Source organism: Capra hircus, chromosome 8, assembly GCF_001704415.2.
Source record: "Capra hircus breed San Clemente chromosome 8, ASM170441v1, whole genome shotgun sequence".
NCBI classification, from domain to species: domain Eukaryota; kingdom Metazoa; phylum Chordata; class Mammalia; order Artiodactyla; family Bovidae; genus Capra; species Capra hircus.
The window spans coordinates 78,592,148-78,612,454 of record NC_030815.1 but is presented as its reverse complement, the minus strand read 5'-3'; the positions used below and the strand labels follow the sequence as shown (position 1 = coordinate 78,612,454).

General features: G+C 37.5%; 1 protein-coding gene across 2 annotated transcripts in view; it reads left to right on the top strand.

Moving 5' to 3' along the window:
• Positions 1–11,706, top strand: part of AGTPBP1 (ATP/GTP binding protein 1) — a 190,558-nt gene extending 178,852 nt beyond the window's left edge. For both annotated transcript variants that reach the window (XM_018052439.1, XM_018052440.1), the window contains one exon: positions 10,966–11,706. In XM_018052439.1, coding sequence (XP_017907928.1) covers positions 10,966–11,140 — 175 coding nt within the window. In that variant the 3' untranslated portion in view covers positions 11,141–11,706. The remainder of the gene's footprint in view (positions 1–10,965) is intronic.

The following is a 20,307-nucleotide window of genomic DNA, read 5'->3' as shown; positions in this document are numbered from 1 at the left end:
TGGCTAATTTATTGCTAACTTGTTTTTGATGCTATAGTAAGTGAAATTGTTTTCTTGATTTCTGTTCCTGATGTTTCATTGTTAGTGTATAGAAATGCAGCTGGTGGTATTTTTACGGATGCTATATGATGTCTTGTCTATTGCAAATAGAGAAAATTTACTTTTTCCTTTCTTATTTGGGTGACTTTTATTTCTTTTCTTGTCTAATTGCTTAAGCCAGTACTGTGGTGAGAGTGGGCATCCTTTCTTTGTTCCTTATCTTAGAAGAAAAGCTTTTAGTATTTCATGGTTAGCTGTGGGCTTGTTGTATTAACTTTTATTATGCAAGAGTGCATTTTCTCTTTACCTGGTATGTTGAGAGTTGAATGAATGAATGATGAATTTTGTCAAATGCTTTTCTGCATCTGTTGAGATGATTATATGATTTTTAGCCTTTGTTTTGTTAATGTGGTAAATCACATTAATTAATTTGCATATGTTGAACAAGAGTGCAAGGTGATCAAGGATGCAAGGTGATCAAGATTTATATATGAGTCTTTTAATGTATTGTTGAATTTGATTTCCTAATACATTTTATTGAGGACTTTTGCTTCTAAGTTCATCAGGGATATTAACCTATAGTTTTTTTTTTTTTTTAAGTTCTTTCTCTGACTTTGATATTTAGGATAATGCTAACCTTATAAAAATAACCTCTTTTAATTTGGGAAGAGTTTGAAAATAATTGCTACTATTTATTCCTTAAATGGTTGGTAGAATTCATTGAAACCATCTGCTCCTGAGATTTTCTTTCTTGGGAGGTTTTTGAGTATTGATGCAGTCTCTTCACTCATAATTGCTCTGTTCAGATTTTCTATTTATTTCTTCATGATTCAGTCTTGATAGGTTGTATCTTTCTAGGAATTTTTTCCATTTGTTCTTGGTTGTCCAATTTGTTGGTGTATAATTGTTCACAGTAATCTCTTATGAGTCTCTGTATTTTTTTATGTATCTTTGGTGATGTCTCTTTCATTTATTATTATTTTTTCTTTCATTTATAATTACTCCATTTTTTTAGGAAGTCTTAACAGTTTATTCTTTTCTAAAAATAATTAACTCTAGATTTCATGGATCTTTTTATCTTTTTAGTCTCCATTTTATTTATGTCTGTCTGATTTTTGTTATTTTCTACCTTCTGCTAACTCTAGGCTTATTTATTCTTATTTTTCTAGTTCCTTGAGATGTGAAATTGGGTTGTTTATTTGAGATTTCTTTTTTCTTCATGTAGACCTTTATTGTTATAAACTTCCCTCTTAGAAATGATGTTGCTGCATGTCGTCAGTTTGGTATGTTGTATTTCCATTTTCACTTCTCACAAGATATTTTTTTATTTCTCTTTTACTCATTGGTTGTTCAGGAACATGTGTAATCTCCACATATTTGTGAGTTTTCCAGTTTTCCTAATTGATTTCTACTTTTCTTTTCTGGCAACACCATACAACTTGTAGGATCTTATTTCCCAAACCAGCAATTGAACCCAGGCCCTCAGCATTGAGAGTGCAGAGTCCTAACCACTGGACTGCCAGGGAATTCCCAATTGATTTTGAATTTTGTATTGTTGTGGTTGGGCTTAATATGATTTTGGTCTTCTTAACTTAATTAAGACTTGTTTGTCAGCTAAGATACGATTTACCCTGCATAATGTTCCATATGTGCCTGAGAAGAATATGCTTTTTTTTTTTCTGTTGAAAATTATGTGCTGTATATCTTGTCAGGTCTGTCTAACTTAATATGTAGTAGAATTCCATATATATAACTTGGGGGAAATGGACAAATTCTTAGAAAAGTATAACCTTCCAAAACTGAACTAGGAAGAAATAGAAAATTTGAACAGACCAGTCACAAGCATAGAAATAAAAACTGTGATAAAAAAATCTTCCAACCCATAAAAGCCCAGGACCAGAGGGCTTCACAGGTGAATTCTACCAAAAATTTAGAGAAGAGCTACCACCTATACTACTTAAACTCTTCAAAAAATTTGCAGAGGAAGGAATACTCCCCAAATCATTCTACAAGGCCACCACCATCACCCTTCTACAAAAACTAGACAAAGATGCCACAAAAAAAGAAAACTACAGGCCAATATCAGTGATGAACATAGATATAAAAATCCTCAACAAAATCCTAGCAGACAGAACCCAATACCATATTAAAAAGATCATATATTGTTATCAAGTGTGCTTTATTCCAGGGATGCAAGGATTCTTTAATATCTTCAAGTCAATCAGTATGATACACCAGATTAACAAATTGAAAGATAAATGCTCACAATGGATTAAAGACCTAACTGTAAGAACAGAAACTATAAAACTCTCAGAGGAAAACATAGGCAGAACACTCTCTGACATAAATCACAGCAAGATCCTCTATGACCTACCTCCTAGAGTAATGGAAATAAAAACAAAAATAAACAAATGGGACCTAATTAAATTTAAAAGCCTTTGTACAATGAAGGAAACTATAAGCAAGGTGAAAAGACAGCCCTCAGAATGGGAGAAAATAATAACAAATGAAACAACTGACAAATTAATCTCCAAAATATATAAGTAGCTCATGCAGCTCAATACCAGAAAAATGAACAACCCAATCAAAAAGTGGGCCAAAGAACTAAACAGACATTTCTTCAAAGAAGACATACAGATAACTAATAAACACATGAAAAGATGCTTAACAGCACTCACTATTAGAGAAATGCAAATCAAAACCACAATGAGGTATCATTTCACACAGGTCAGAATGGCTATATCCAAAAGTCTACAAGCAATAAATGCTGGAGAGGGTGTGGAGAAAAGGGAACCCTCTTACACTGTTGGTGTGAATGCAAACTAGTACAGCCACTATGGAGAACAGTGTGTAGGAAACCAGAATTGAAAGAGACATATGTCCCAGTGTTCATTGCAGCAGTATTTACAATAGCTAGCAGCAGCAGGGCGTGGAAACAACCTAGATGTTCATCAGCAGATGAATGGATAAAGAAGTTGTGGTACATATACACAATGGAATATCACTCGGCTATAAAAAGGAACACATTTGAGTCAGTTCTAATGAGATGGATGAACCTAGAGCCTACTATACAGAGTGAAGCAAGTCAGAAAGAGAAGGACAGCTACTGCATATTAACACATATATATGGAATTTAGAAAGACGGTACCGATGATTCTACATGCAGGCAGCAAAGGAGACACAGATGTAAAAAACAAACTTTTGGACTCAGTGGGAGAAGGTGAGGGTGGGATCATTTGAGAGAGTAGCACTGAAGCATGTATATTGCCATATGTAAAATAGATGACGGTGCAAGTTTGATGTGTGAAGCAGGGTACCCAAAGCCAGTGCTCTGAGATAGGGTGGAGAAGGGGGATTAGGTTGGCGGGGGGCACATGTATACCTGTGGCCAATTCATGTTGATGTATGGCAAACACCACCACAATATTATAATTATCCTCCAATTAAAATATAAATTAATTAAAAATAAAAATCAACAGTGTAAGATCACACACACACAAAATTCTTAATTGCAATGAATTAAGGGGAGATTAGGGGGAAAGAAACTCTCAAAAAAAAAAGACTCGGGAGAATGATTTTTCAAAAATTGATAAACATTGCCCAGGCTTTTCAGTCCAGCATTGTGGGAGCCCAGTAGAACTTATTTAGAGGAGGCTTTTACTTACTCTTCTCACTTTTCCCCCTTTCTGCCTTTTGACTCTTAAGTGAATAGCGTCTCTGATAAAACATCTTTGAAAAGTCAGCTTCCTTCTATTTGGATTAGGGATGGCCTAAGCAAGGAGATCTAAAGGTCTGATTGCTCTTTTAAAGCCTTTTTACCAATTCTATTTTCAGTTTCCCCTGATAACCATTATCTTCAACTCCTGAACTTTTCTAGTGCTTTGTGATACAAATCAGCACTTTTTTCCTTGGCCTCCCCTTCTGTAGATGCTCAGCAAAGTGGAGCAAGTTAGAACTCAAGCCTCCTGTTTTCATCCATCTTCTTCCATCTTCCAACATTTTGTTGATATCTCATCTTTGCTATTATCTCTTCAGTTTTCTTTTTTTAATGTATTTATCCTTTTTAAAAAGTTATTTTTTTTTCCTGTCATCCTAGTGGCTTTTGCAATCCAATATGTTTATCATAAGTTATACAACTTTTTTTCAGTGAAATGAAAAGAAATTATAATTTAATTATATTTTATATTGTTAGGGCATTTGTTGGAAATTACCACACACAAATCACTTTAATTTTACCCAATTGTATTTGCTGTATAATAAAAATTCCATTTCATACAACACTAAGTCTGCCTTATAACTTTCCTAGGGGGTGTGTTTCTTTTAGGTCAAAGCTGGGAATGTTGGTGAAAGTCATTTAAGAACTTAAACCTTGTTGGGCTGCACCCTACAGGCCTGCAATTCTTATAGTTGCCCAGCAGTAAGACCAAATAAAGCACCCAGAGATAGCTAGAGAGATCAGTGGTTTTCTTTGATAGTGAGTTCTAACATGCCTGATGTAAGGTCCTGGAGAGCAGACAGTGGGTAGGACAAGGAGCAGTTTTTGCTATGGTGGTGGGGGTGAGTGTTACCAGTTTTACAAGGAATTGGTGTCAGGTTGTCTTGTCAGTTACTAGGGAAACCAGAAAGGGCCTGTTCCTCATCACCACTTTGATAAACTATTAATAGTGGGTGGAGCCATTCTCAAAGCTCAACATTCAGAAAACTAAGATCATGGCATCTCATCCCATCACTTCATGGCAAATAGATGGGGAAACAGTGGAAACAGTGACAGGCTTTATTCTTGGGGGGCTCCAAAATCACTGCAGATGGTGACTGCAGCCATGAAATTAAGACGCTTACTCCTTGGAAGAGTTATGACCAACCTAGACAGCATATTAAAAAGCAGAGACATTACTTTGCTGACAAAGGTCCATCTAGTCAAAGCTATGGTTTTTCCTGTGGTCATGTATGGATGTGAGAGTTGGGCTATAAAGAAAGCTGAGCACCGAAGAATTGATGCTTTTGAACTGTGGTGTTAGAGAAGACTCTTGAGAGTCCCTTGGACTGCAAGGAGATCCAGCCAGTCCATCCTAAAGGAAATCAGTCCTGAGTATTCATTGGAAGCGCTGAGGCTGAAGCTGAAACTCCAGTACTTTGGCCACCTGATGCAAAGAGCTGACTCATTAGAAAAGACCCTAATGCTGGGAAAGATTGAAGGCTGGAGGAGAAGGGGATGACAGAGGATGAGATGGTTGGATGGCATCACTGTCTCAATGGACATGAGTTTGAGTAAACTCCAGGAGTTGGTGATGGACAAGAGAGGCCTGGCATGCTTTAGTCCATGGGGTCACAAAGAGTCAGACATGACTGAGCAACTGAACTGAGCTGGAGCCATTCTGATCCAAAAAGTAGAATAGTCACTAGCCAGGAGTGGAGGGATGGGAAGTGGGGCAAGTTATTGATTAGTCTCTATGATTAAGAGGGAAGGTTAATCATGTGAAGAGGCTGTGGGTGAGGCAAGGACTCCTTGAGCAGGGATGTACACAGAGCAGGAGTAAAGCCGTCTTGAGTGGCCCAGCCATACACAGCCACATAGTGTTTTTGAACTTAGCAAAAAGTTTTTAATTTGGCTGCGCTGGGTCTTAGTTGCAGCACTTGGAATCTTCATTGCCATTTGTGGGCTGTTACAGCATGTGGGCTGTAGCTTCCTAACCAGGGATCGCACCTCGGCTGCTTGCATTGGGAGTGTAGTGTCTTAAATCTTTGGACCACCAGGGCAGTCCCCAGCAAAAGTGTTTTTATCTGTTAGCTGAACTATTAAATAGTATTTTTCAGTTCAGTTCAGTTCAGTCGCTCAGTCATGTGCGACTCTTTGTGACCCCATGAATCGCAGCACGCCAGGCCTCCTTGTCCCATCACCCACTCCCGGAGTTCACTCAAACTCACGTCCATCGAGTCGGTGATGCCATCCAGCCATCTCATCCTCTGTCGCCTGCTTCTCCTCCTGCCCCCAATCCCTCCCAGCATCAGAGTCTTTTCCAATGAGTCAACTCTTCGCATCAGATAGCCTAAGTATTGGAGATTCAGCTGATCTCCTTCAGAATGGACTAGTTGGATCTCCTTGCAGTCCAAGGGACTCTCAAGAGTCTTCTCCAACACCACAGTTCAAAAGCATCAATTCTTCGGCGCTCAGCCTTCTTCACAGTCCAACTCTCACATCCATACATGACCACAGGAAAAACCATAGCCTTGACTAGACGGACCTTAGTCAGCAAAGTAATGTCTCTCCTTTTCAATATGCTATCTAGGTTGCTCATAACTTAACAGTGTGAAACAGTATTTTTAGTGACCCTTTTTTAAAGGATTTGAGAACTAGTAAAACAGTTAATGGGCTTCCCTTGTAGCTCCATTGGTAAAGAATCTGCCTGCAGTGCAAGAGACCAGGGTTCGATCCCTAGGTTGGGAAGATCCCCTGCAGAAGGAAATGGCAACCCACTCCAGTATCTTTGCCTGGAAAATCTCATGGACAGAGGAGCCTGGAGGGCTGCAGTCCATGGGGTCACAAAGAGCTGGGCACGACTGAGCAACTAACACTTAACACTTACTTATTTAAAACAGTTAATAATATTTCTCATTAGGATTTGTGATGGTGACTAAATTTCAGGATAATAAGTGTATGATTTTAAGTTTAAGTATGTTTTAAAACATTATGGGAAAGTAAAGTTGAAAAATACCAAACTCTACACAGTGTTTTATTGTAATTAAAAATACAGCCATGTTTAAAATGAAGCCTATTTACTATCTTATAATCAATTAGTGTTTGAATTTTTTAAAATTGAGATGAAATTCACATAGGATAAAATATACCATTTTAAAATGAACAATTTAATGGCATTTAGTATGTTCACAATATTTCCAATCACCTCTGTCTAATACCATTTTTTTTTAAATCATCTGCCCAGAGGAGATCCTCATACCATTAAGCAGCATTTCCAGTGGGGTATGGGTTTGATATCTGGTCGAGGAGCTAAGATTCCACATGCCTCATCGCCAAAAAACCAAAACATAAAACAGAAGCAATGTTGTAACAAATTTAATAAAGACTTAAAAAAAAAAAAAAGTACACATCAAAAAAAAAAACTTAAGAAAAAGAATAAAATTATGCGTCTTACATAGATGTCTATTTGAAACTTCAAAATAAGGCTGTTAGAAGGAAGAGCACATATTCATTTGACGAGGATTCAGTCTCTCCTCTGACAGGCTGTAGTGTAGGGCAGATTGCCCCAGTTTAGTGAGGAACTGAGCTGATTTGATGTAGGTTTGTAAAACTTATGAAGCGTGTAATTCTTCATTTGTCCCTGCCCCCTTTATAAGTGTCCCCTTGCAGAGGTCACAGTTGTAGGCCCAGGGTTTCTCATAAGACTGCCTCAAATTCTGTTATTTTCTGTTGTATTTGTTTTGCTGCTTTCTGCTTTGCTTTTCAGCTTCTTGCTCCGTGTATTTTAAGAATTTGTCAAATGCCACTAAAGAAAAACCGTTGGGTGTCACATCTCTGTAACTCCTTTCTTCCAGGAAACTTGGCAGCCTGGAACTCCAGCTTTTGCCTCCATTCTTTTGACATTGCTGAAAGCTTTGATGACTACTCTACCTCTTGGCTGTGGCTCTTGCTGGGCTTTGGTTTCCTCTGGACTTTGCCCCATGCATCTTTTCTCTTGGTTGATTTTGCTTTGTATATCTTCAGTGTAATAAGTAATAGCTTTGAATATAACTCTGTGCTAAATCTTGTAAATCTTCCTAGCAAATCACTAAACCTACAACCAAGATCATTCTACCCAGCAAGGATCTCATTCAGATTCAACAGAGAAATCAAAAGCTTTACAGACAAGCAAAAGTTAAGACAATTCAGCACCCTCCAAACCAGCTTTACAAGTACTAAGGGAACTTCTCTGGGAAGGAAACACAGGAGAAAGAAAAGACCTGCAAAGACAAACCCAAAACAATAAAGTAAATGGTAATAGGATCATAATATCAGTAATTACTTTAAATGTAAATGAATTAAATGTTCCAAACAAAAGACACAGACTGGCTGATTGGATACAAAAGCAAGATCCATACATATGCTATGTACAGGAGACCCACTTCAGACCTAGGCGAACAATACAGACTGAAGGTGAGGAGCTAGAAAAAAATATTCCATGCAAATGGATATCCAAAGAAAGCTGGAGTAGCAGTACTCATCCCAGATAACATAGACTTTAGAATAAAGACTGTTATGTAGGAAGAACAGTAATTGTTGATCAAGGAATCAATCCAAGAAGAAGATATAACAGTTATAAACATATCTGCACCCAACAAAGGAGCACCTCAATATACAAGGCAAATGCTAACAGCTATAAAAGGGGAAGTCAACAGTAACACAAATAATAGTGGGGGACTATAACACTTAAGTCACACCAGTGGACAGATCATCCAAACAGAAAATTAATAAGGAAACATAAGCCTTAAATAACACATTAGATCAGATGGACCTAATTGATATCATCAGGATATTCCATTCAGAAGCAGCAAAATAGATGTTTTTCCTCTAGTGCACATAGAACATTCTTAAGGAAAGATTACATCTTGGGTCACAAATCAAGCTTTGGTAAATTTAAGAAAATTTAAATCATATCAAGCATTTTTTTTTTAAACACAGTGCTATGAAATTAGATGTCAATTACAGGGAGAAAACTGTAAAAAAAAAAATGCATGGAGGCTAAACAATACGATTCTAAATAACCATGAGGTCACTGAAGGAAGTCAAAGGAAATGAAAAAACATCTAGAAACAGATGACAACAAAAACACAACCCAAAGCCTATGGGATTCAGCAAAAGCAGTACTAAGTGAGAAGTTTAAAATAATACAAGCCTACCTCAAGAAACAAGAAAATCCTCAAATAATCAGCCTAACCTTACACCTAAAGCAGCTAGAAAAAGAACAAAAAACACACAAAATTAGTAGAAGGAAATAAATCCTAAAGGTCAGCAGAAATAAGTGAAAAAGAAATGAAGAAAACAGTAGCAAAGATCAATAAAACTAAAAGCTGGTTCTTTGAGAAGATGAACAAACTTGACAAACCATTAGCCAGATTCATCAGGAAAAAAAGAGAATACTCAAGTCAATAACATTAGAAATGAAAAAGGAGAAGTTACAACTGATACCACAGAAATACAAAACATCATAAGAGACTACTACAAGCAACTATATGCCAATAAAATGGACAGCCTGAAAGAAATGGACAGATTCTTAGAAAAGTACAACCTTCCAAGACTGAACCAGGAAAACATATATGAACAGACTAATCACAAGCACTGAAGACAAAATGTGAACAGGCCAATCACAAGCTCTGAAATAAAAACTGTGATGAAAAATCTTCCAGCGAATAAAAGCCCAGGGCCAGAGAAGCACTAACACCTATCTGCTCAAACTCTTCGAAAAAATTGCAGAGAGAGAAAAACACCCTGAAAATTTGAAGCACCATGGTCAAAATAGAATGAATCATAGGTGTTTGAAAGTAAAAGAATAATTGTCGTTTTAAAGGCAAATAATTAATTCAACTTTTTTTCCTAAAATCCTAACAGAGTGATGATATTTTAGTTGTGTAACAATGAAATTGTTCTTATGAACATTAGATGTGTTGTAAAGTCTTATACAATCCTCCAAACAACTCAGCCTGATTTATCAGTACTGCTGTGTCATGGTGCAAGCTCTGAACGTTTAAGAGGAAGTTTACTATACAAGAGCAAGTTGATTTTGCAATATATTTTTCTCTTTCCTTTAATGAGCAATATTAAAACAATTCTAGGAAAAATGATACTCTCATCAGATGAGGTTTGCCTTCTCATAAAATTAGAACCATGCAATCCATTAACTTGTCTTTTCTGTTTAAACTTCAGATATTTGAACTGAATTTAGTATTCAGTTGCAGGAATTCTTTCATTTTCAGTGCCTAATAACATCAGCTTCTCTGCTCATTTGAAAATATTATTGTTCCCTTTTTATTATCTGATTTTATAGCTTTTAATTGCATCAGCAATAGAAAATTCTATTTTGGAAGTAGGTAGGTTATAAACAAACATAGATCTATATGAAATTTAGGTCGTTTTGGTCACAAAGGGGGGGATATTGAGACATTTCTGTAATGTTTCTTTGATTGTGTGTGTGTGTGTGTGTGTGTGTGTGTGTGTGTGTGTGTGTGTAAAGTCTCCCAAATGGGGAGAAATCAGAATATGTGATTTTTTTTGAAGAGGAAAGACTATGTTACCTAGTGGAAGGATTGCCTTAATCCCAAACAGCCTACCTAATGAAATATTTAGAAGCACTTAGCGCTTTTAAGCAAATATCTTCTTCTGTGTCCCAAGGGAAAGTAATTAATCTGGGTATGGAATGTTCCCTTGTTTTTATTTTTATTCTTGACCAGTGGAGTCTGAGAGGATGGGTATATGGGCTGTTCTTATGGCAAATGATTATAGACTTAGAATAAGTGGTTTCAGGGTATTACTGGAGGAACCAATTAGATACCACAGTTTCTTATAAAGCTTCTTGAAATTATCTTTTACTTGATTTATAGTGATCAAAATAAACTCCTAAGCCTACAAATTGATGAAATCCTTCCATGAAGTAACCCACTGAGAGAGTCCATTTTTTTTTAGCTGTCTAATTGTAGGATATATATTGATACTCTTGTCAGATAATTAAAAGTTAGCATTTTGCCCTATATTATCAATGCAGTTATTTTCAGCTATTACAAATGTCTTAATTTGTTCATTTGGATAACATTTTAAAAAACCCAAATTACTGCTTGCATTATACTGAAATCAAAGTTAGTCCAGTATAGTCAAATAATCTTGTTTTAAAGCCTTGTAACCTAACTAAGTCTTGTGTGTTCTGTATGCTTTGGCTACAGCCCCACCACTTATGTTTTGGATGAAGATGAACCTCGATTCCTTGAAGAAGTTGATTACAGTGCAGAAAGTAATGATGACTTAGATATTGAATTGGCTGAAAACACAGGAGACTATGAACCTTCTGCCCAAGAAGAAGTACTTTCTGACTCTGAATCAAGAACATACCTATCTTGAACCCTTTGCCATCACCTATTAATTGCAAAGAAGAAATGAAATATCTTGGTTTTTGTTACATAGGAAGTTTGAGAGAAATGACTTTATAGAAAGCTGACTCAGAAAGATGGAAAGCATCTTGGACCTGTTCGGTTTCAAGACAATAAATATGTTATTAATTCCTGATAAAATTGGCACTTGTTTTATTTTAGATTTTCAATGCACTTTACATAGCATTGAAGTATCAAATATTGGATTTACTTTTTAAAAAAAACCCCTGAGTGTCACTGCATGAGTTTTTAATCTTATGATTATATATCCTGCATCAAATGGATAATTTTGAAGTGCGTGAGAATATAAAGTCTAAATTCCAGAGTTGTGGAGAATCCTGAGTTACTGAAAACTAATATATATGTACATGGATTCCTGTAGATGTGTTTGTGTAAGGATGGGTAGATATTGAAGATAAGACTGTTCTTCACAATCATGTTAACTGTTGAGTTGTGACTGAAATCATCCAGAGTTTGCCTTGAAACCATTACATTCTACATTTACCAAATTAAATAAAAACTATATTAAATGTTGCATTCATTTTGTCATCCTTTTTAACCAGCTCAGATTGTTTGGTCTATAGAATCTTCAGGGAAATATTACAATAATCAGACATCTGAATACATTGATAAAAATTTGTGAAAAAAATGCTTATAGCATTGTTTATATAGTAGAGGCATACCTATCGTAAACATATATTTGAACAGCTGTTTTCTCTAAAATTGTGTCTCATGGATGCACCTAAAGTCTGCTGCTGCAGACTATTAAAAAGCTTTAAAAATGTAGTGAGGGTATGAGCCAGTGTTAAATGTACATGAAGCTTATGCTGCATCTCCTGAACTGTGCAGTTATTAAGTGTACTGACGTGAATTCATTTAGGGCATGCTGACACTGTAACTGAGTCCTAGAAAAGGCAGTGAATTTCAGCTTTTTCTTATAGTGACATCTTCCCAAGTCTAAGCTGTCCTGCTGCAGGAATGACTTTGTCCTTATTTATGAAGCAAAATAAAACAAGTCCAATGACATTGGATAAATGTTCTAAGAACTAAGTTTCTGTTGTAACAAAACAAATCCAAAAAGATAATGTATGAACAGACTTGCCAGGGTTTGGGTGCCTCAGTTTTGGCATGTTATCTTCACATATTCTGGAGAATTTTTCAAAATCTTTCTTTAGAGACCTGTAATAATGAAAAAGAAATTTTAAAAGTGTTTCAGATTTTTGCACTTTCCATATCAATGATTTTCATTGTCTTATTTGAGACATTTCACCCACAATGTGGCTTCTTTTTGGCACCAGAGGAACCATGTTTAAAAACATAGCAAGGGGCCATAATATTGAGGTCTTATCTCTAAATAGCCTAATTCTTACTAATCTCAGAAAGTAAAGACTAAAGTAGATTGTGAAGTTGAACTAGCCCTCTTAGTGTGTGGTGACCTGATTTAGGAAATATCAGGATACTTTAGCATTATTTATTTAATAATGATTTGTAAAGTTAATTATTTTATTATTTTATATATTAATAGAAAGTAATTACATATATAACTATAATTTTTTCAGAGCGTGGATTATAGAGCCACTATGTCTGTATGTGAACTTTTCTTGGCTCTTACAAAACTAGAAATTAAAAATCAGAGAAGTCTTATATGAAAGGCAACTGCAGCTACTAGAATATGCAGAATAACTCAGAGTGTGTGTTTATGTTAGCAGTATAAAAACGTCTAACCATATGCTGCTATCATACTTTATATTGATGAGGCATATCTTTTAGTATATGTTGCACACCTGAACATGCTTTTTATTAAATAATTATTCATAAGATTGAAGAGAAATTCTTTATAGTTAGGAGATGACTAACAATAAATAACTTTGGAAAAGTAAATAATTTAAATCCTAACTTTTCTAATTAGGGGTAAACTAAATATCATTGGCTATTTGTAGCTAAAAATGCCCTAAATTTTACCTTTTTAGATTTTCATAAAATGACTGAGATGCCTTCAGTGCCGTAATCCTGATAATGAATGTGGCTGATAAAGTGAAAGTCACTCAGTCATGTCTGACTCTTTGCGACCCCATGGATTACACAGTCCATGGTATTCTCCAGGCCAGAATACTGGAGTGGGTAGCCTTTCCCTTCTCCAGGGGACCTTCCCAACCCAGCGATTGAACCCAAGCCTCCTGCATTGTAGGTGGATTCTTTACCAGCTGAGCCACAAGGGAAGCCCAGGAATACTGGAGTGGGTAACCTATCCCTTTTCCAGTGGATCTTCCCAACCCAGGAATCAAATCAGGGTCTCCTGCATTGCAGGTGGATTCTTTACCAACTGAGCTATCAGGGAAGCATGGTTGATAAACCAAATCTAACAAGCAAGAGTCGGACACGACTGAGCGACTGAACTGAACTGAACTGAACTGAACTGAATAAATGAATTTAGACTTACTTGATTTACTTCACATTTGGAACTGTGAATTTCATAACTAGTTTTTATCTAACCCATTGGTTCTCAAATTGTGTATATATTTTATGCATCAGAATCACCTGGAGAACTTGCTTCTCAAAACACAGATGACTGATTCTGTGGATCTGGGGCCAGGCCCCCAAATGTGCATTTCTTAAAAATTCTCAGATGGTGATTTTGTTGGAGTCACATTGTATGAACCGCTGATATGAGCTGATGCTCTGTTAGCATCACAGTTTCCTAAGAATCACAGGACCTATGAATTGGAAGTCAGCAACAGAGATGAGTTAGAGCAAGATAATTTGTAGAATCAAGAAACTAGGCAGAGATCAAGAAAGTCACTGGGGCAGAGCTGGGGCTTTAGCCCAGGTCTCTTGACAACTACCCTCATGTTCTTACCAAAGAAGGAGATGCTCTCCTTTGCATTTCCCCTTAAAGTGAGGAATGTTAAAAGCTTAAGGGTCGGTCTTTCTTGAGTTTATAAAATTCATCTGCCAAAAACCTATGGTTCACAATGGCTTTTTCTTTATTGCAGTCATACCGTTGTTTGAATACAGGATTTTGTTTTGGATTAAGTATTGTTCTTAATCAGTCTCTGCCACTTCTACCAGTTTTTGTGTAGTGTTTAGAAACATGGAGATTTGTCTGAATCCTGATTACAAATAAGTAAGCTGGTGTTCCACTTTGGATAGTACATTAACCATGGTGAATATGATACTTCTAAATTTCAATTATCCAAATTAAGGTAATCATATTTAATATAAGCACTGAAATGGATAATATAATAAGTGTACTAATGGAGTTGTTTTTGTGCATGATCCAGAAATAAATTACAGTAATGAGATGATAAATGTATCTTTATAAATCTTTTTGCTTTCCTATATTTATTTTAATAATTATAAAATATTAATTGAAAATTAATGAACTTTTCTCTTATTTTGCTGAAAGGCTAAGCACTAGTTCTCCATTAGAGGAAAACCTGTAGAAGCAATATTTTAATTGAAAGGCTTCCCAGGTGGTGCTAGTGGTAAAGAACCTGCCTGCCAATGCAAGAGACACAGGTTTAATCCCTGGGTTGGGAACATCCCCTGGAGAAGGAAATGGCAACCACTCCAGTATTCTTGCCTGGAGAATTCCATGGACAGAGGAGCGTGGTGGGCTACAGTCCATGGGATCACAAAGAGTCAGACATGACTGAGCGACTGAGCAAGCACACTAACCCATCAATTTTATTTTACATGATAGAATGTTATCATTAATTATTGCTTCCCTGGTGGCTCAGACAGTAAAGACTCCTCTGCCTGCAATGCTAGAAGACCTGGGTTTGATCCCTGGGTCAGGAAGATCCCCTGGAGAAGGAAATGGCAACCCATTAAAGTATTCTTGCCTGGAAAAGTCCATGGACAGAAGAGCCTGGGGGGTTACAGTCCATGCAATTGCAGAGAGTCAAACACAACTGAGCTACTAACACCCGTCAATTCTACTTTACGTGACAGAATATTATCATTAATTGTTAGCATATTCCCACATTGAAAAAGGAAAACTCAGAAGAAAGTCTCATTTTCTTTATGATGATTAGTGTTTTGAAGATAGAGTCCTTGAAATGTTACATTTCAGTTGTTTCTCACTGTTGATGGTATTTATAAAGCACCTCTTGCCTGTACTGGGCTGACACTGGCTGTGGGAAGTCTGCCTTGGTGGTGCCCTCCTCTTTCTAGACCCAAATAGTGACTTTGGTCCATGGCCACTTATTCTTCCCGCCCCACCTCAAATACCTTCTTCTCTATACTCAGGCTCTTGGACCTGCTGGCACCCTTTGTCAAATCCAATCAAGTCTTCAGAGCTTGGCTGGTTGTTGAGGGTATTGAGTCATTAAACCTTTTTTTTTTTTTTTTCCAGTTTGAGTTTGCTAAGCAGGCAGCACCTAAATCCGAATGAATGGCCCTGTTTTGGTGGCATGGGAGGCACCGTGCAGGCCAGTCAGAGTGTTACTTGGGAGCCTGGGACACGGTTGACACTGGTGAGTGTGGACAGAGTCTCTGAGGGTGTGCATTTGTGCAGAAGATGGTCACCCCCGTGAAATGGAAATGGATTTGTGGTACCTTTCTAGCTGTAAACCCAGACAGCTTTAAAGAGCTAAAGAGATCTGGCTCTGAGTATTTAGAAAGATTTATTTTTGTAATATCAAATGCATGATACTATCCATCTCAAAGGCATCACTGATAGAGTACCAAGTGAAGATCAAGTGAGGATCAGGAAAAATCTGCTCAGAGTAATTCTGATGCTGATCTTCCAATTATGCTTAATGTACTTTTAAACCACATGAAGATCCATGATAAATGACAGATGTGAAGAAATCATAAAAGGCAAAGATGCTCATTATTGAAAAAGTAGAAAGGCTGGCTAGTGTTTAATAAATGTGAAGTCTACACTCTTGAAAATAGGTCAACTTATCTGTAAGCTTATTTTCTCTAGCTGAAGGTGTAATTAAGTAGGAATTTTTAAGACCATATTTTCATGTTCAGTGCTCATGGTAAAATAGTAAAGTCAAGTTATGTATTCTGTTTACAGTGTCATTTTTAAAAATTATTTATACTTTCCTAGATTTTATATTATCTATGATTGTTTTTCCTCCTTTTAATTCTTAGAAATGTTTGACATTTCATCTCTTTTCTTTTTCTTTCAAACTGTGAGCACTTGAAACAGTGCATAGATTGGATGGGATAAACTTCAGAATCTAAAAAAAGTCATATTAAAGGATTATAAATTGTATTTCACATAGAAGAAAGTCCAATGCATAACTGTTTTGCCAACCTTTATTTCCCCCTCCTGAAGAGCTACACAAGATGAAAATATAACAAAAACTAAACCACTGTCTGACCCAGATCACTTACAGGATGGAGCGGGCACACTCAGTCTCCCCTTTGCCCTAACCAGCCTTCAAAATCTGTGTTCTGAGGTTGCCAACTTTCAGAGTGGAGCACATGACCTGAGCCAAGTCAGTCTGCTCTTCTTTCTGCTGAGCATCTGCCCTGGGCACATGATCTAAACTAGTCCAAACAGAGTGTTGGGACTTGGAGAAGGCAGTGCTGAAACAAAGACCCTGCCTTGGTAATGAAGGATATTCTGCTAGCAGCCACAATGCAGCCCTGAGAGGAGAGTGCATCCGAGACAGCCAGCATCAAAGGACAAAGACGTAGAGAAACAGTCTTTTTCTCACTTCAGTCCCACATCAAGCTGTACAGGAAACCTCAATTGCATCAGTTATATGGGCCTATAAATTGCTTCTGAGTTTAGGCTATTTAAATTGAATTTTCTGTTACTGGAAAGGCTATGTCTGTTACACAGGTATGTGTGTCTGAAACCTACCTGAAAACCCAGCCATCTTCAGTATCCATCCCTGAAGGGGTGGCTCTGTGCAAAGCACATGTCTTAAGTTACAAGGGAAAGACACTCCGGAAAGGTCAAAACAGCAGATATCCACTCATACATGTCAGACAGAAAGTGAAAGTGAAAGCTGCTCAGTCATGTCCAACTTTTTGCGACCCCATGGGTATCGTCCATGTACTTCTTTAGGCCAGAATACTGTAGTGGGTAGTCTTTGCCTTCAGCAGGGGATCTTTCCAACCCAGGGATCAAACCCAGGTCTCCCACATTGCAGGTGAATTCTTTACCAGCCGAGTCACAAGGGAAGCCCCTCATGTCGACAGACTCATGTTTATTTTGTGTAAGCCAGGCAAGAAAGGAGTCATATTTTTGTCAGTGCCTACTTGAAACTCAGAGATTATTTCCTCAAGTGATGAAGCCTGTTGTTACTGGCTTGTTCCAAGAGAATATTATCCCAAGAGTTGACTTTTGAGTATCTTGAAAGTTCTCTGTAGCAGTAGAGGACACAAATGTTGTGAACTATTAATATTGAAAGTGAGTACATCTTCTGTGGCGCGTCATACAACAAGGTGGACCCAGGGAGCAAGCTGAGAGGGAACAGAGCTCCCTTTGTCGAGTTACATCAGTTAAACCAATGAGCACATTTAACGGGACGAAGTTGTAATATTACTCAGTTATAATCTCAAAGCAATTTCCATCCAGCCACTGCTTAGAACTGCAGATCCCTGCCTTTCATCCACAGGTGATGCATAGATAAAGGGCATTTCAATAGCTCTTTAAAATTTAAGAAGTTCTTTTCTAAGTTATCTCATTTGAGCTTCACAAAAACACTATTAATAAACAGAGACATTAGCATTTCCATTTAATATGTGAGGAACATAGGGCTTGGAGAGGCCATATGATTTACCTGGACTTAAGTGTGTAGCAGAGCAGAGACTCAGACCCGCCTTGGGCGCCTCCGCTGACCTCCTGCACTTCTCTCACAGGTGGTAACCAGCAGCTTGGGCCACCTCTGAGAGCAAGCTAGCCCATCAGCCTTGTGTGGGGAGTTTGCTGACACTGGGAAAATAGGCAGCTGTGTTGTCACCGCGCACCGCAGGGCCCCTCAGGCAGGTGGGCAGAGCGACACCTGACAGGACCCGGTGTGCCTGAAGCACTCTCCGGGGTGAGAATGATTCTTATATTTTCCCAACCAGTATTTTTACGGATAGTTAGGAACAAGGCAGTCCATCCAGTTTTTGTTTCTAACCATATATATTTTTTTTAAGGAAAGAGAGTCTGGAGTCTTTTTTATTTTACGTTTAATCAACTAGGTAATGGTTTTGTACAAGTCTTTCTCTGTCTTTTCTGCTTTCTCTTAAGGCTGCTTTTCTAACTATAATGGTGAGGGAAAAGATTTTTGTCTAATATACTTACCTAAAGTTAGTTGTATCTCATAGACTCAACCTAAAGTACATCTAAAAATAAATGTATATTTTTACCAGGAAGACACTTTCTTCTTTTTTATCACTTTAACTGAGGGCCAATCAATAGGCTTTAGAAATAAGCTGTTTTTTAACCTGTCTTTCCAGATTGAATTTTAGTTAGAGGAATATAGCCTTTTATAATATAAGGCAAGAATAAGATGACCCAAACACTCCAACCTTATATTTATATTAGTTTATGATTGAGTCCTTGGCCCATCTTTAAGCCCATCAAATATACAAAACCTTTTAGTAATACCACTCCAAAGCATGTCCGTCTGTCCTATACTTGGAGTGAATAAAATAATGCTTTGCACTTTGATGATAATAAAGGCTAGCATTTACAGAGCACCTACTATGTTATAGGCACTGACCTGGGTACTGTGTATATGCCTATTTAATCTTCACAACAACCCTACAATAGGTACTATTATCCCCATTTCATAGATGGGGAAGCTAACTTGCTAAAGATCATAAAATTAATAAATGTTGGGACATCAATTGATTCTTAAGTTGAGCAGGAAAGTGACTACTGAGGACTACCATATTAGGGATTTTACAAAATTTCATCCCGGATTCCACAGCATCTCACCAGGGAGCACATTTCATGACCAGTATGGTTCAAGCACGGTGTATTTATGTGGGCCTGTCATTTTGCTTATACTCCCAAGGAACAGGTACAGTGGTACACTAGTAAGTCCAGTCTCAGGCCCCTTGCTAACTCGGGAACTGTAGCAGGATGGCCGTCACATTTAACTTCTCAGGAGTATCTCTGTTCATGGGCTGTCCCCTGTCATATGCCTCCTTTTGAATAAGACTCACAAGGCTTACTGGGAAGGCTTGAGAAGTCTCTCATATTGTTGTGTAAATAGAATCTGATTTAAATAACCTGTGGGGCTTAGGTGTACTGTATTAGCTTGGATTTACTGTCTATTTAATTCATTCACCAAATACTGTTACAGCTTGTGAGGTTGTAGAAACCCAGATTTGTACGGTGTGAAGTACAAAGCCCAGGACAAAATAACAGCTTAGTAAATCATGTAACCTGTAGGGGGTGGCCCATTTGACTCTATTTCGTTTATTCTACTTAGTATTTCAGAAATTTTCTGTCCTTCTGTCAAATCCTTAGTGCTGGAAAGGCCCTCAGAGGTCACCGAGTCTCTCCTTTTGTAGATGAATTCAGTCAAGGAGAGGGTAAGAGCCTTGCCTTAGGCCACCCCATTTTCTGATTCAGCTCCCTGAACCCCCTTTATAAGATCCCCCTGATACATACACTCTACTGGCACCATCAGTTTAGGCTAAGCAGGACTGACTCAGTTTCAGAGTTGTTTCATATTCTGTTGACAATTACATTGCCCATCTTGCCATTTATAGCTCTGACTTTATAGCTTTGGGAAGCACCTTAAGGATAATTGCAAATTCTCTACCATCCAAATATGCACTCCCCATGCCTAATAATGAGGCTTTTAAGAGGTGAGATAGGAGAGGAGCAAGATGATAGCTCATGTGAAATGATAAATCTGGGTAAATGGGATGCGGTAATGGACTTTTCAGTGACACTTCTTGTCTGATCATTGGTCCACGGTTATGCTGGTACATTCTGTACTTTGAAAGGCATAAAATGTCAAGAGGCCCAAATATTGGTTAAGATTTTGATAATTTTGCAGAATTGTAGAAAAAAGAACCTCAGGACTGATTATTTTCCCCCCAAAGCTTTATGTTTATTGTTCTTATCCCTTGTTTAGAAGTTGCACTTTCTATTGTTTGTAGGACTGTAGGACTATCCAAAAAAATTTGTTTGTTCTTTCCTATTGCCTCAGTGATTTAATG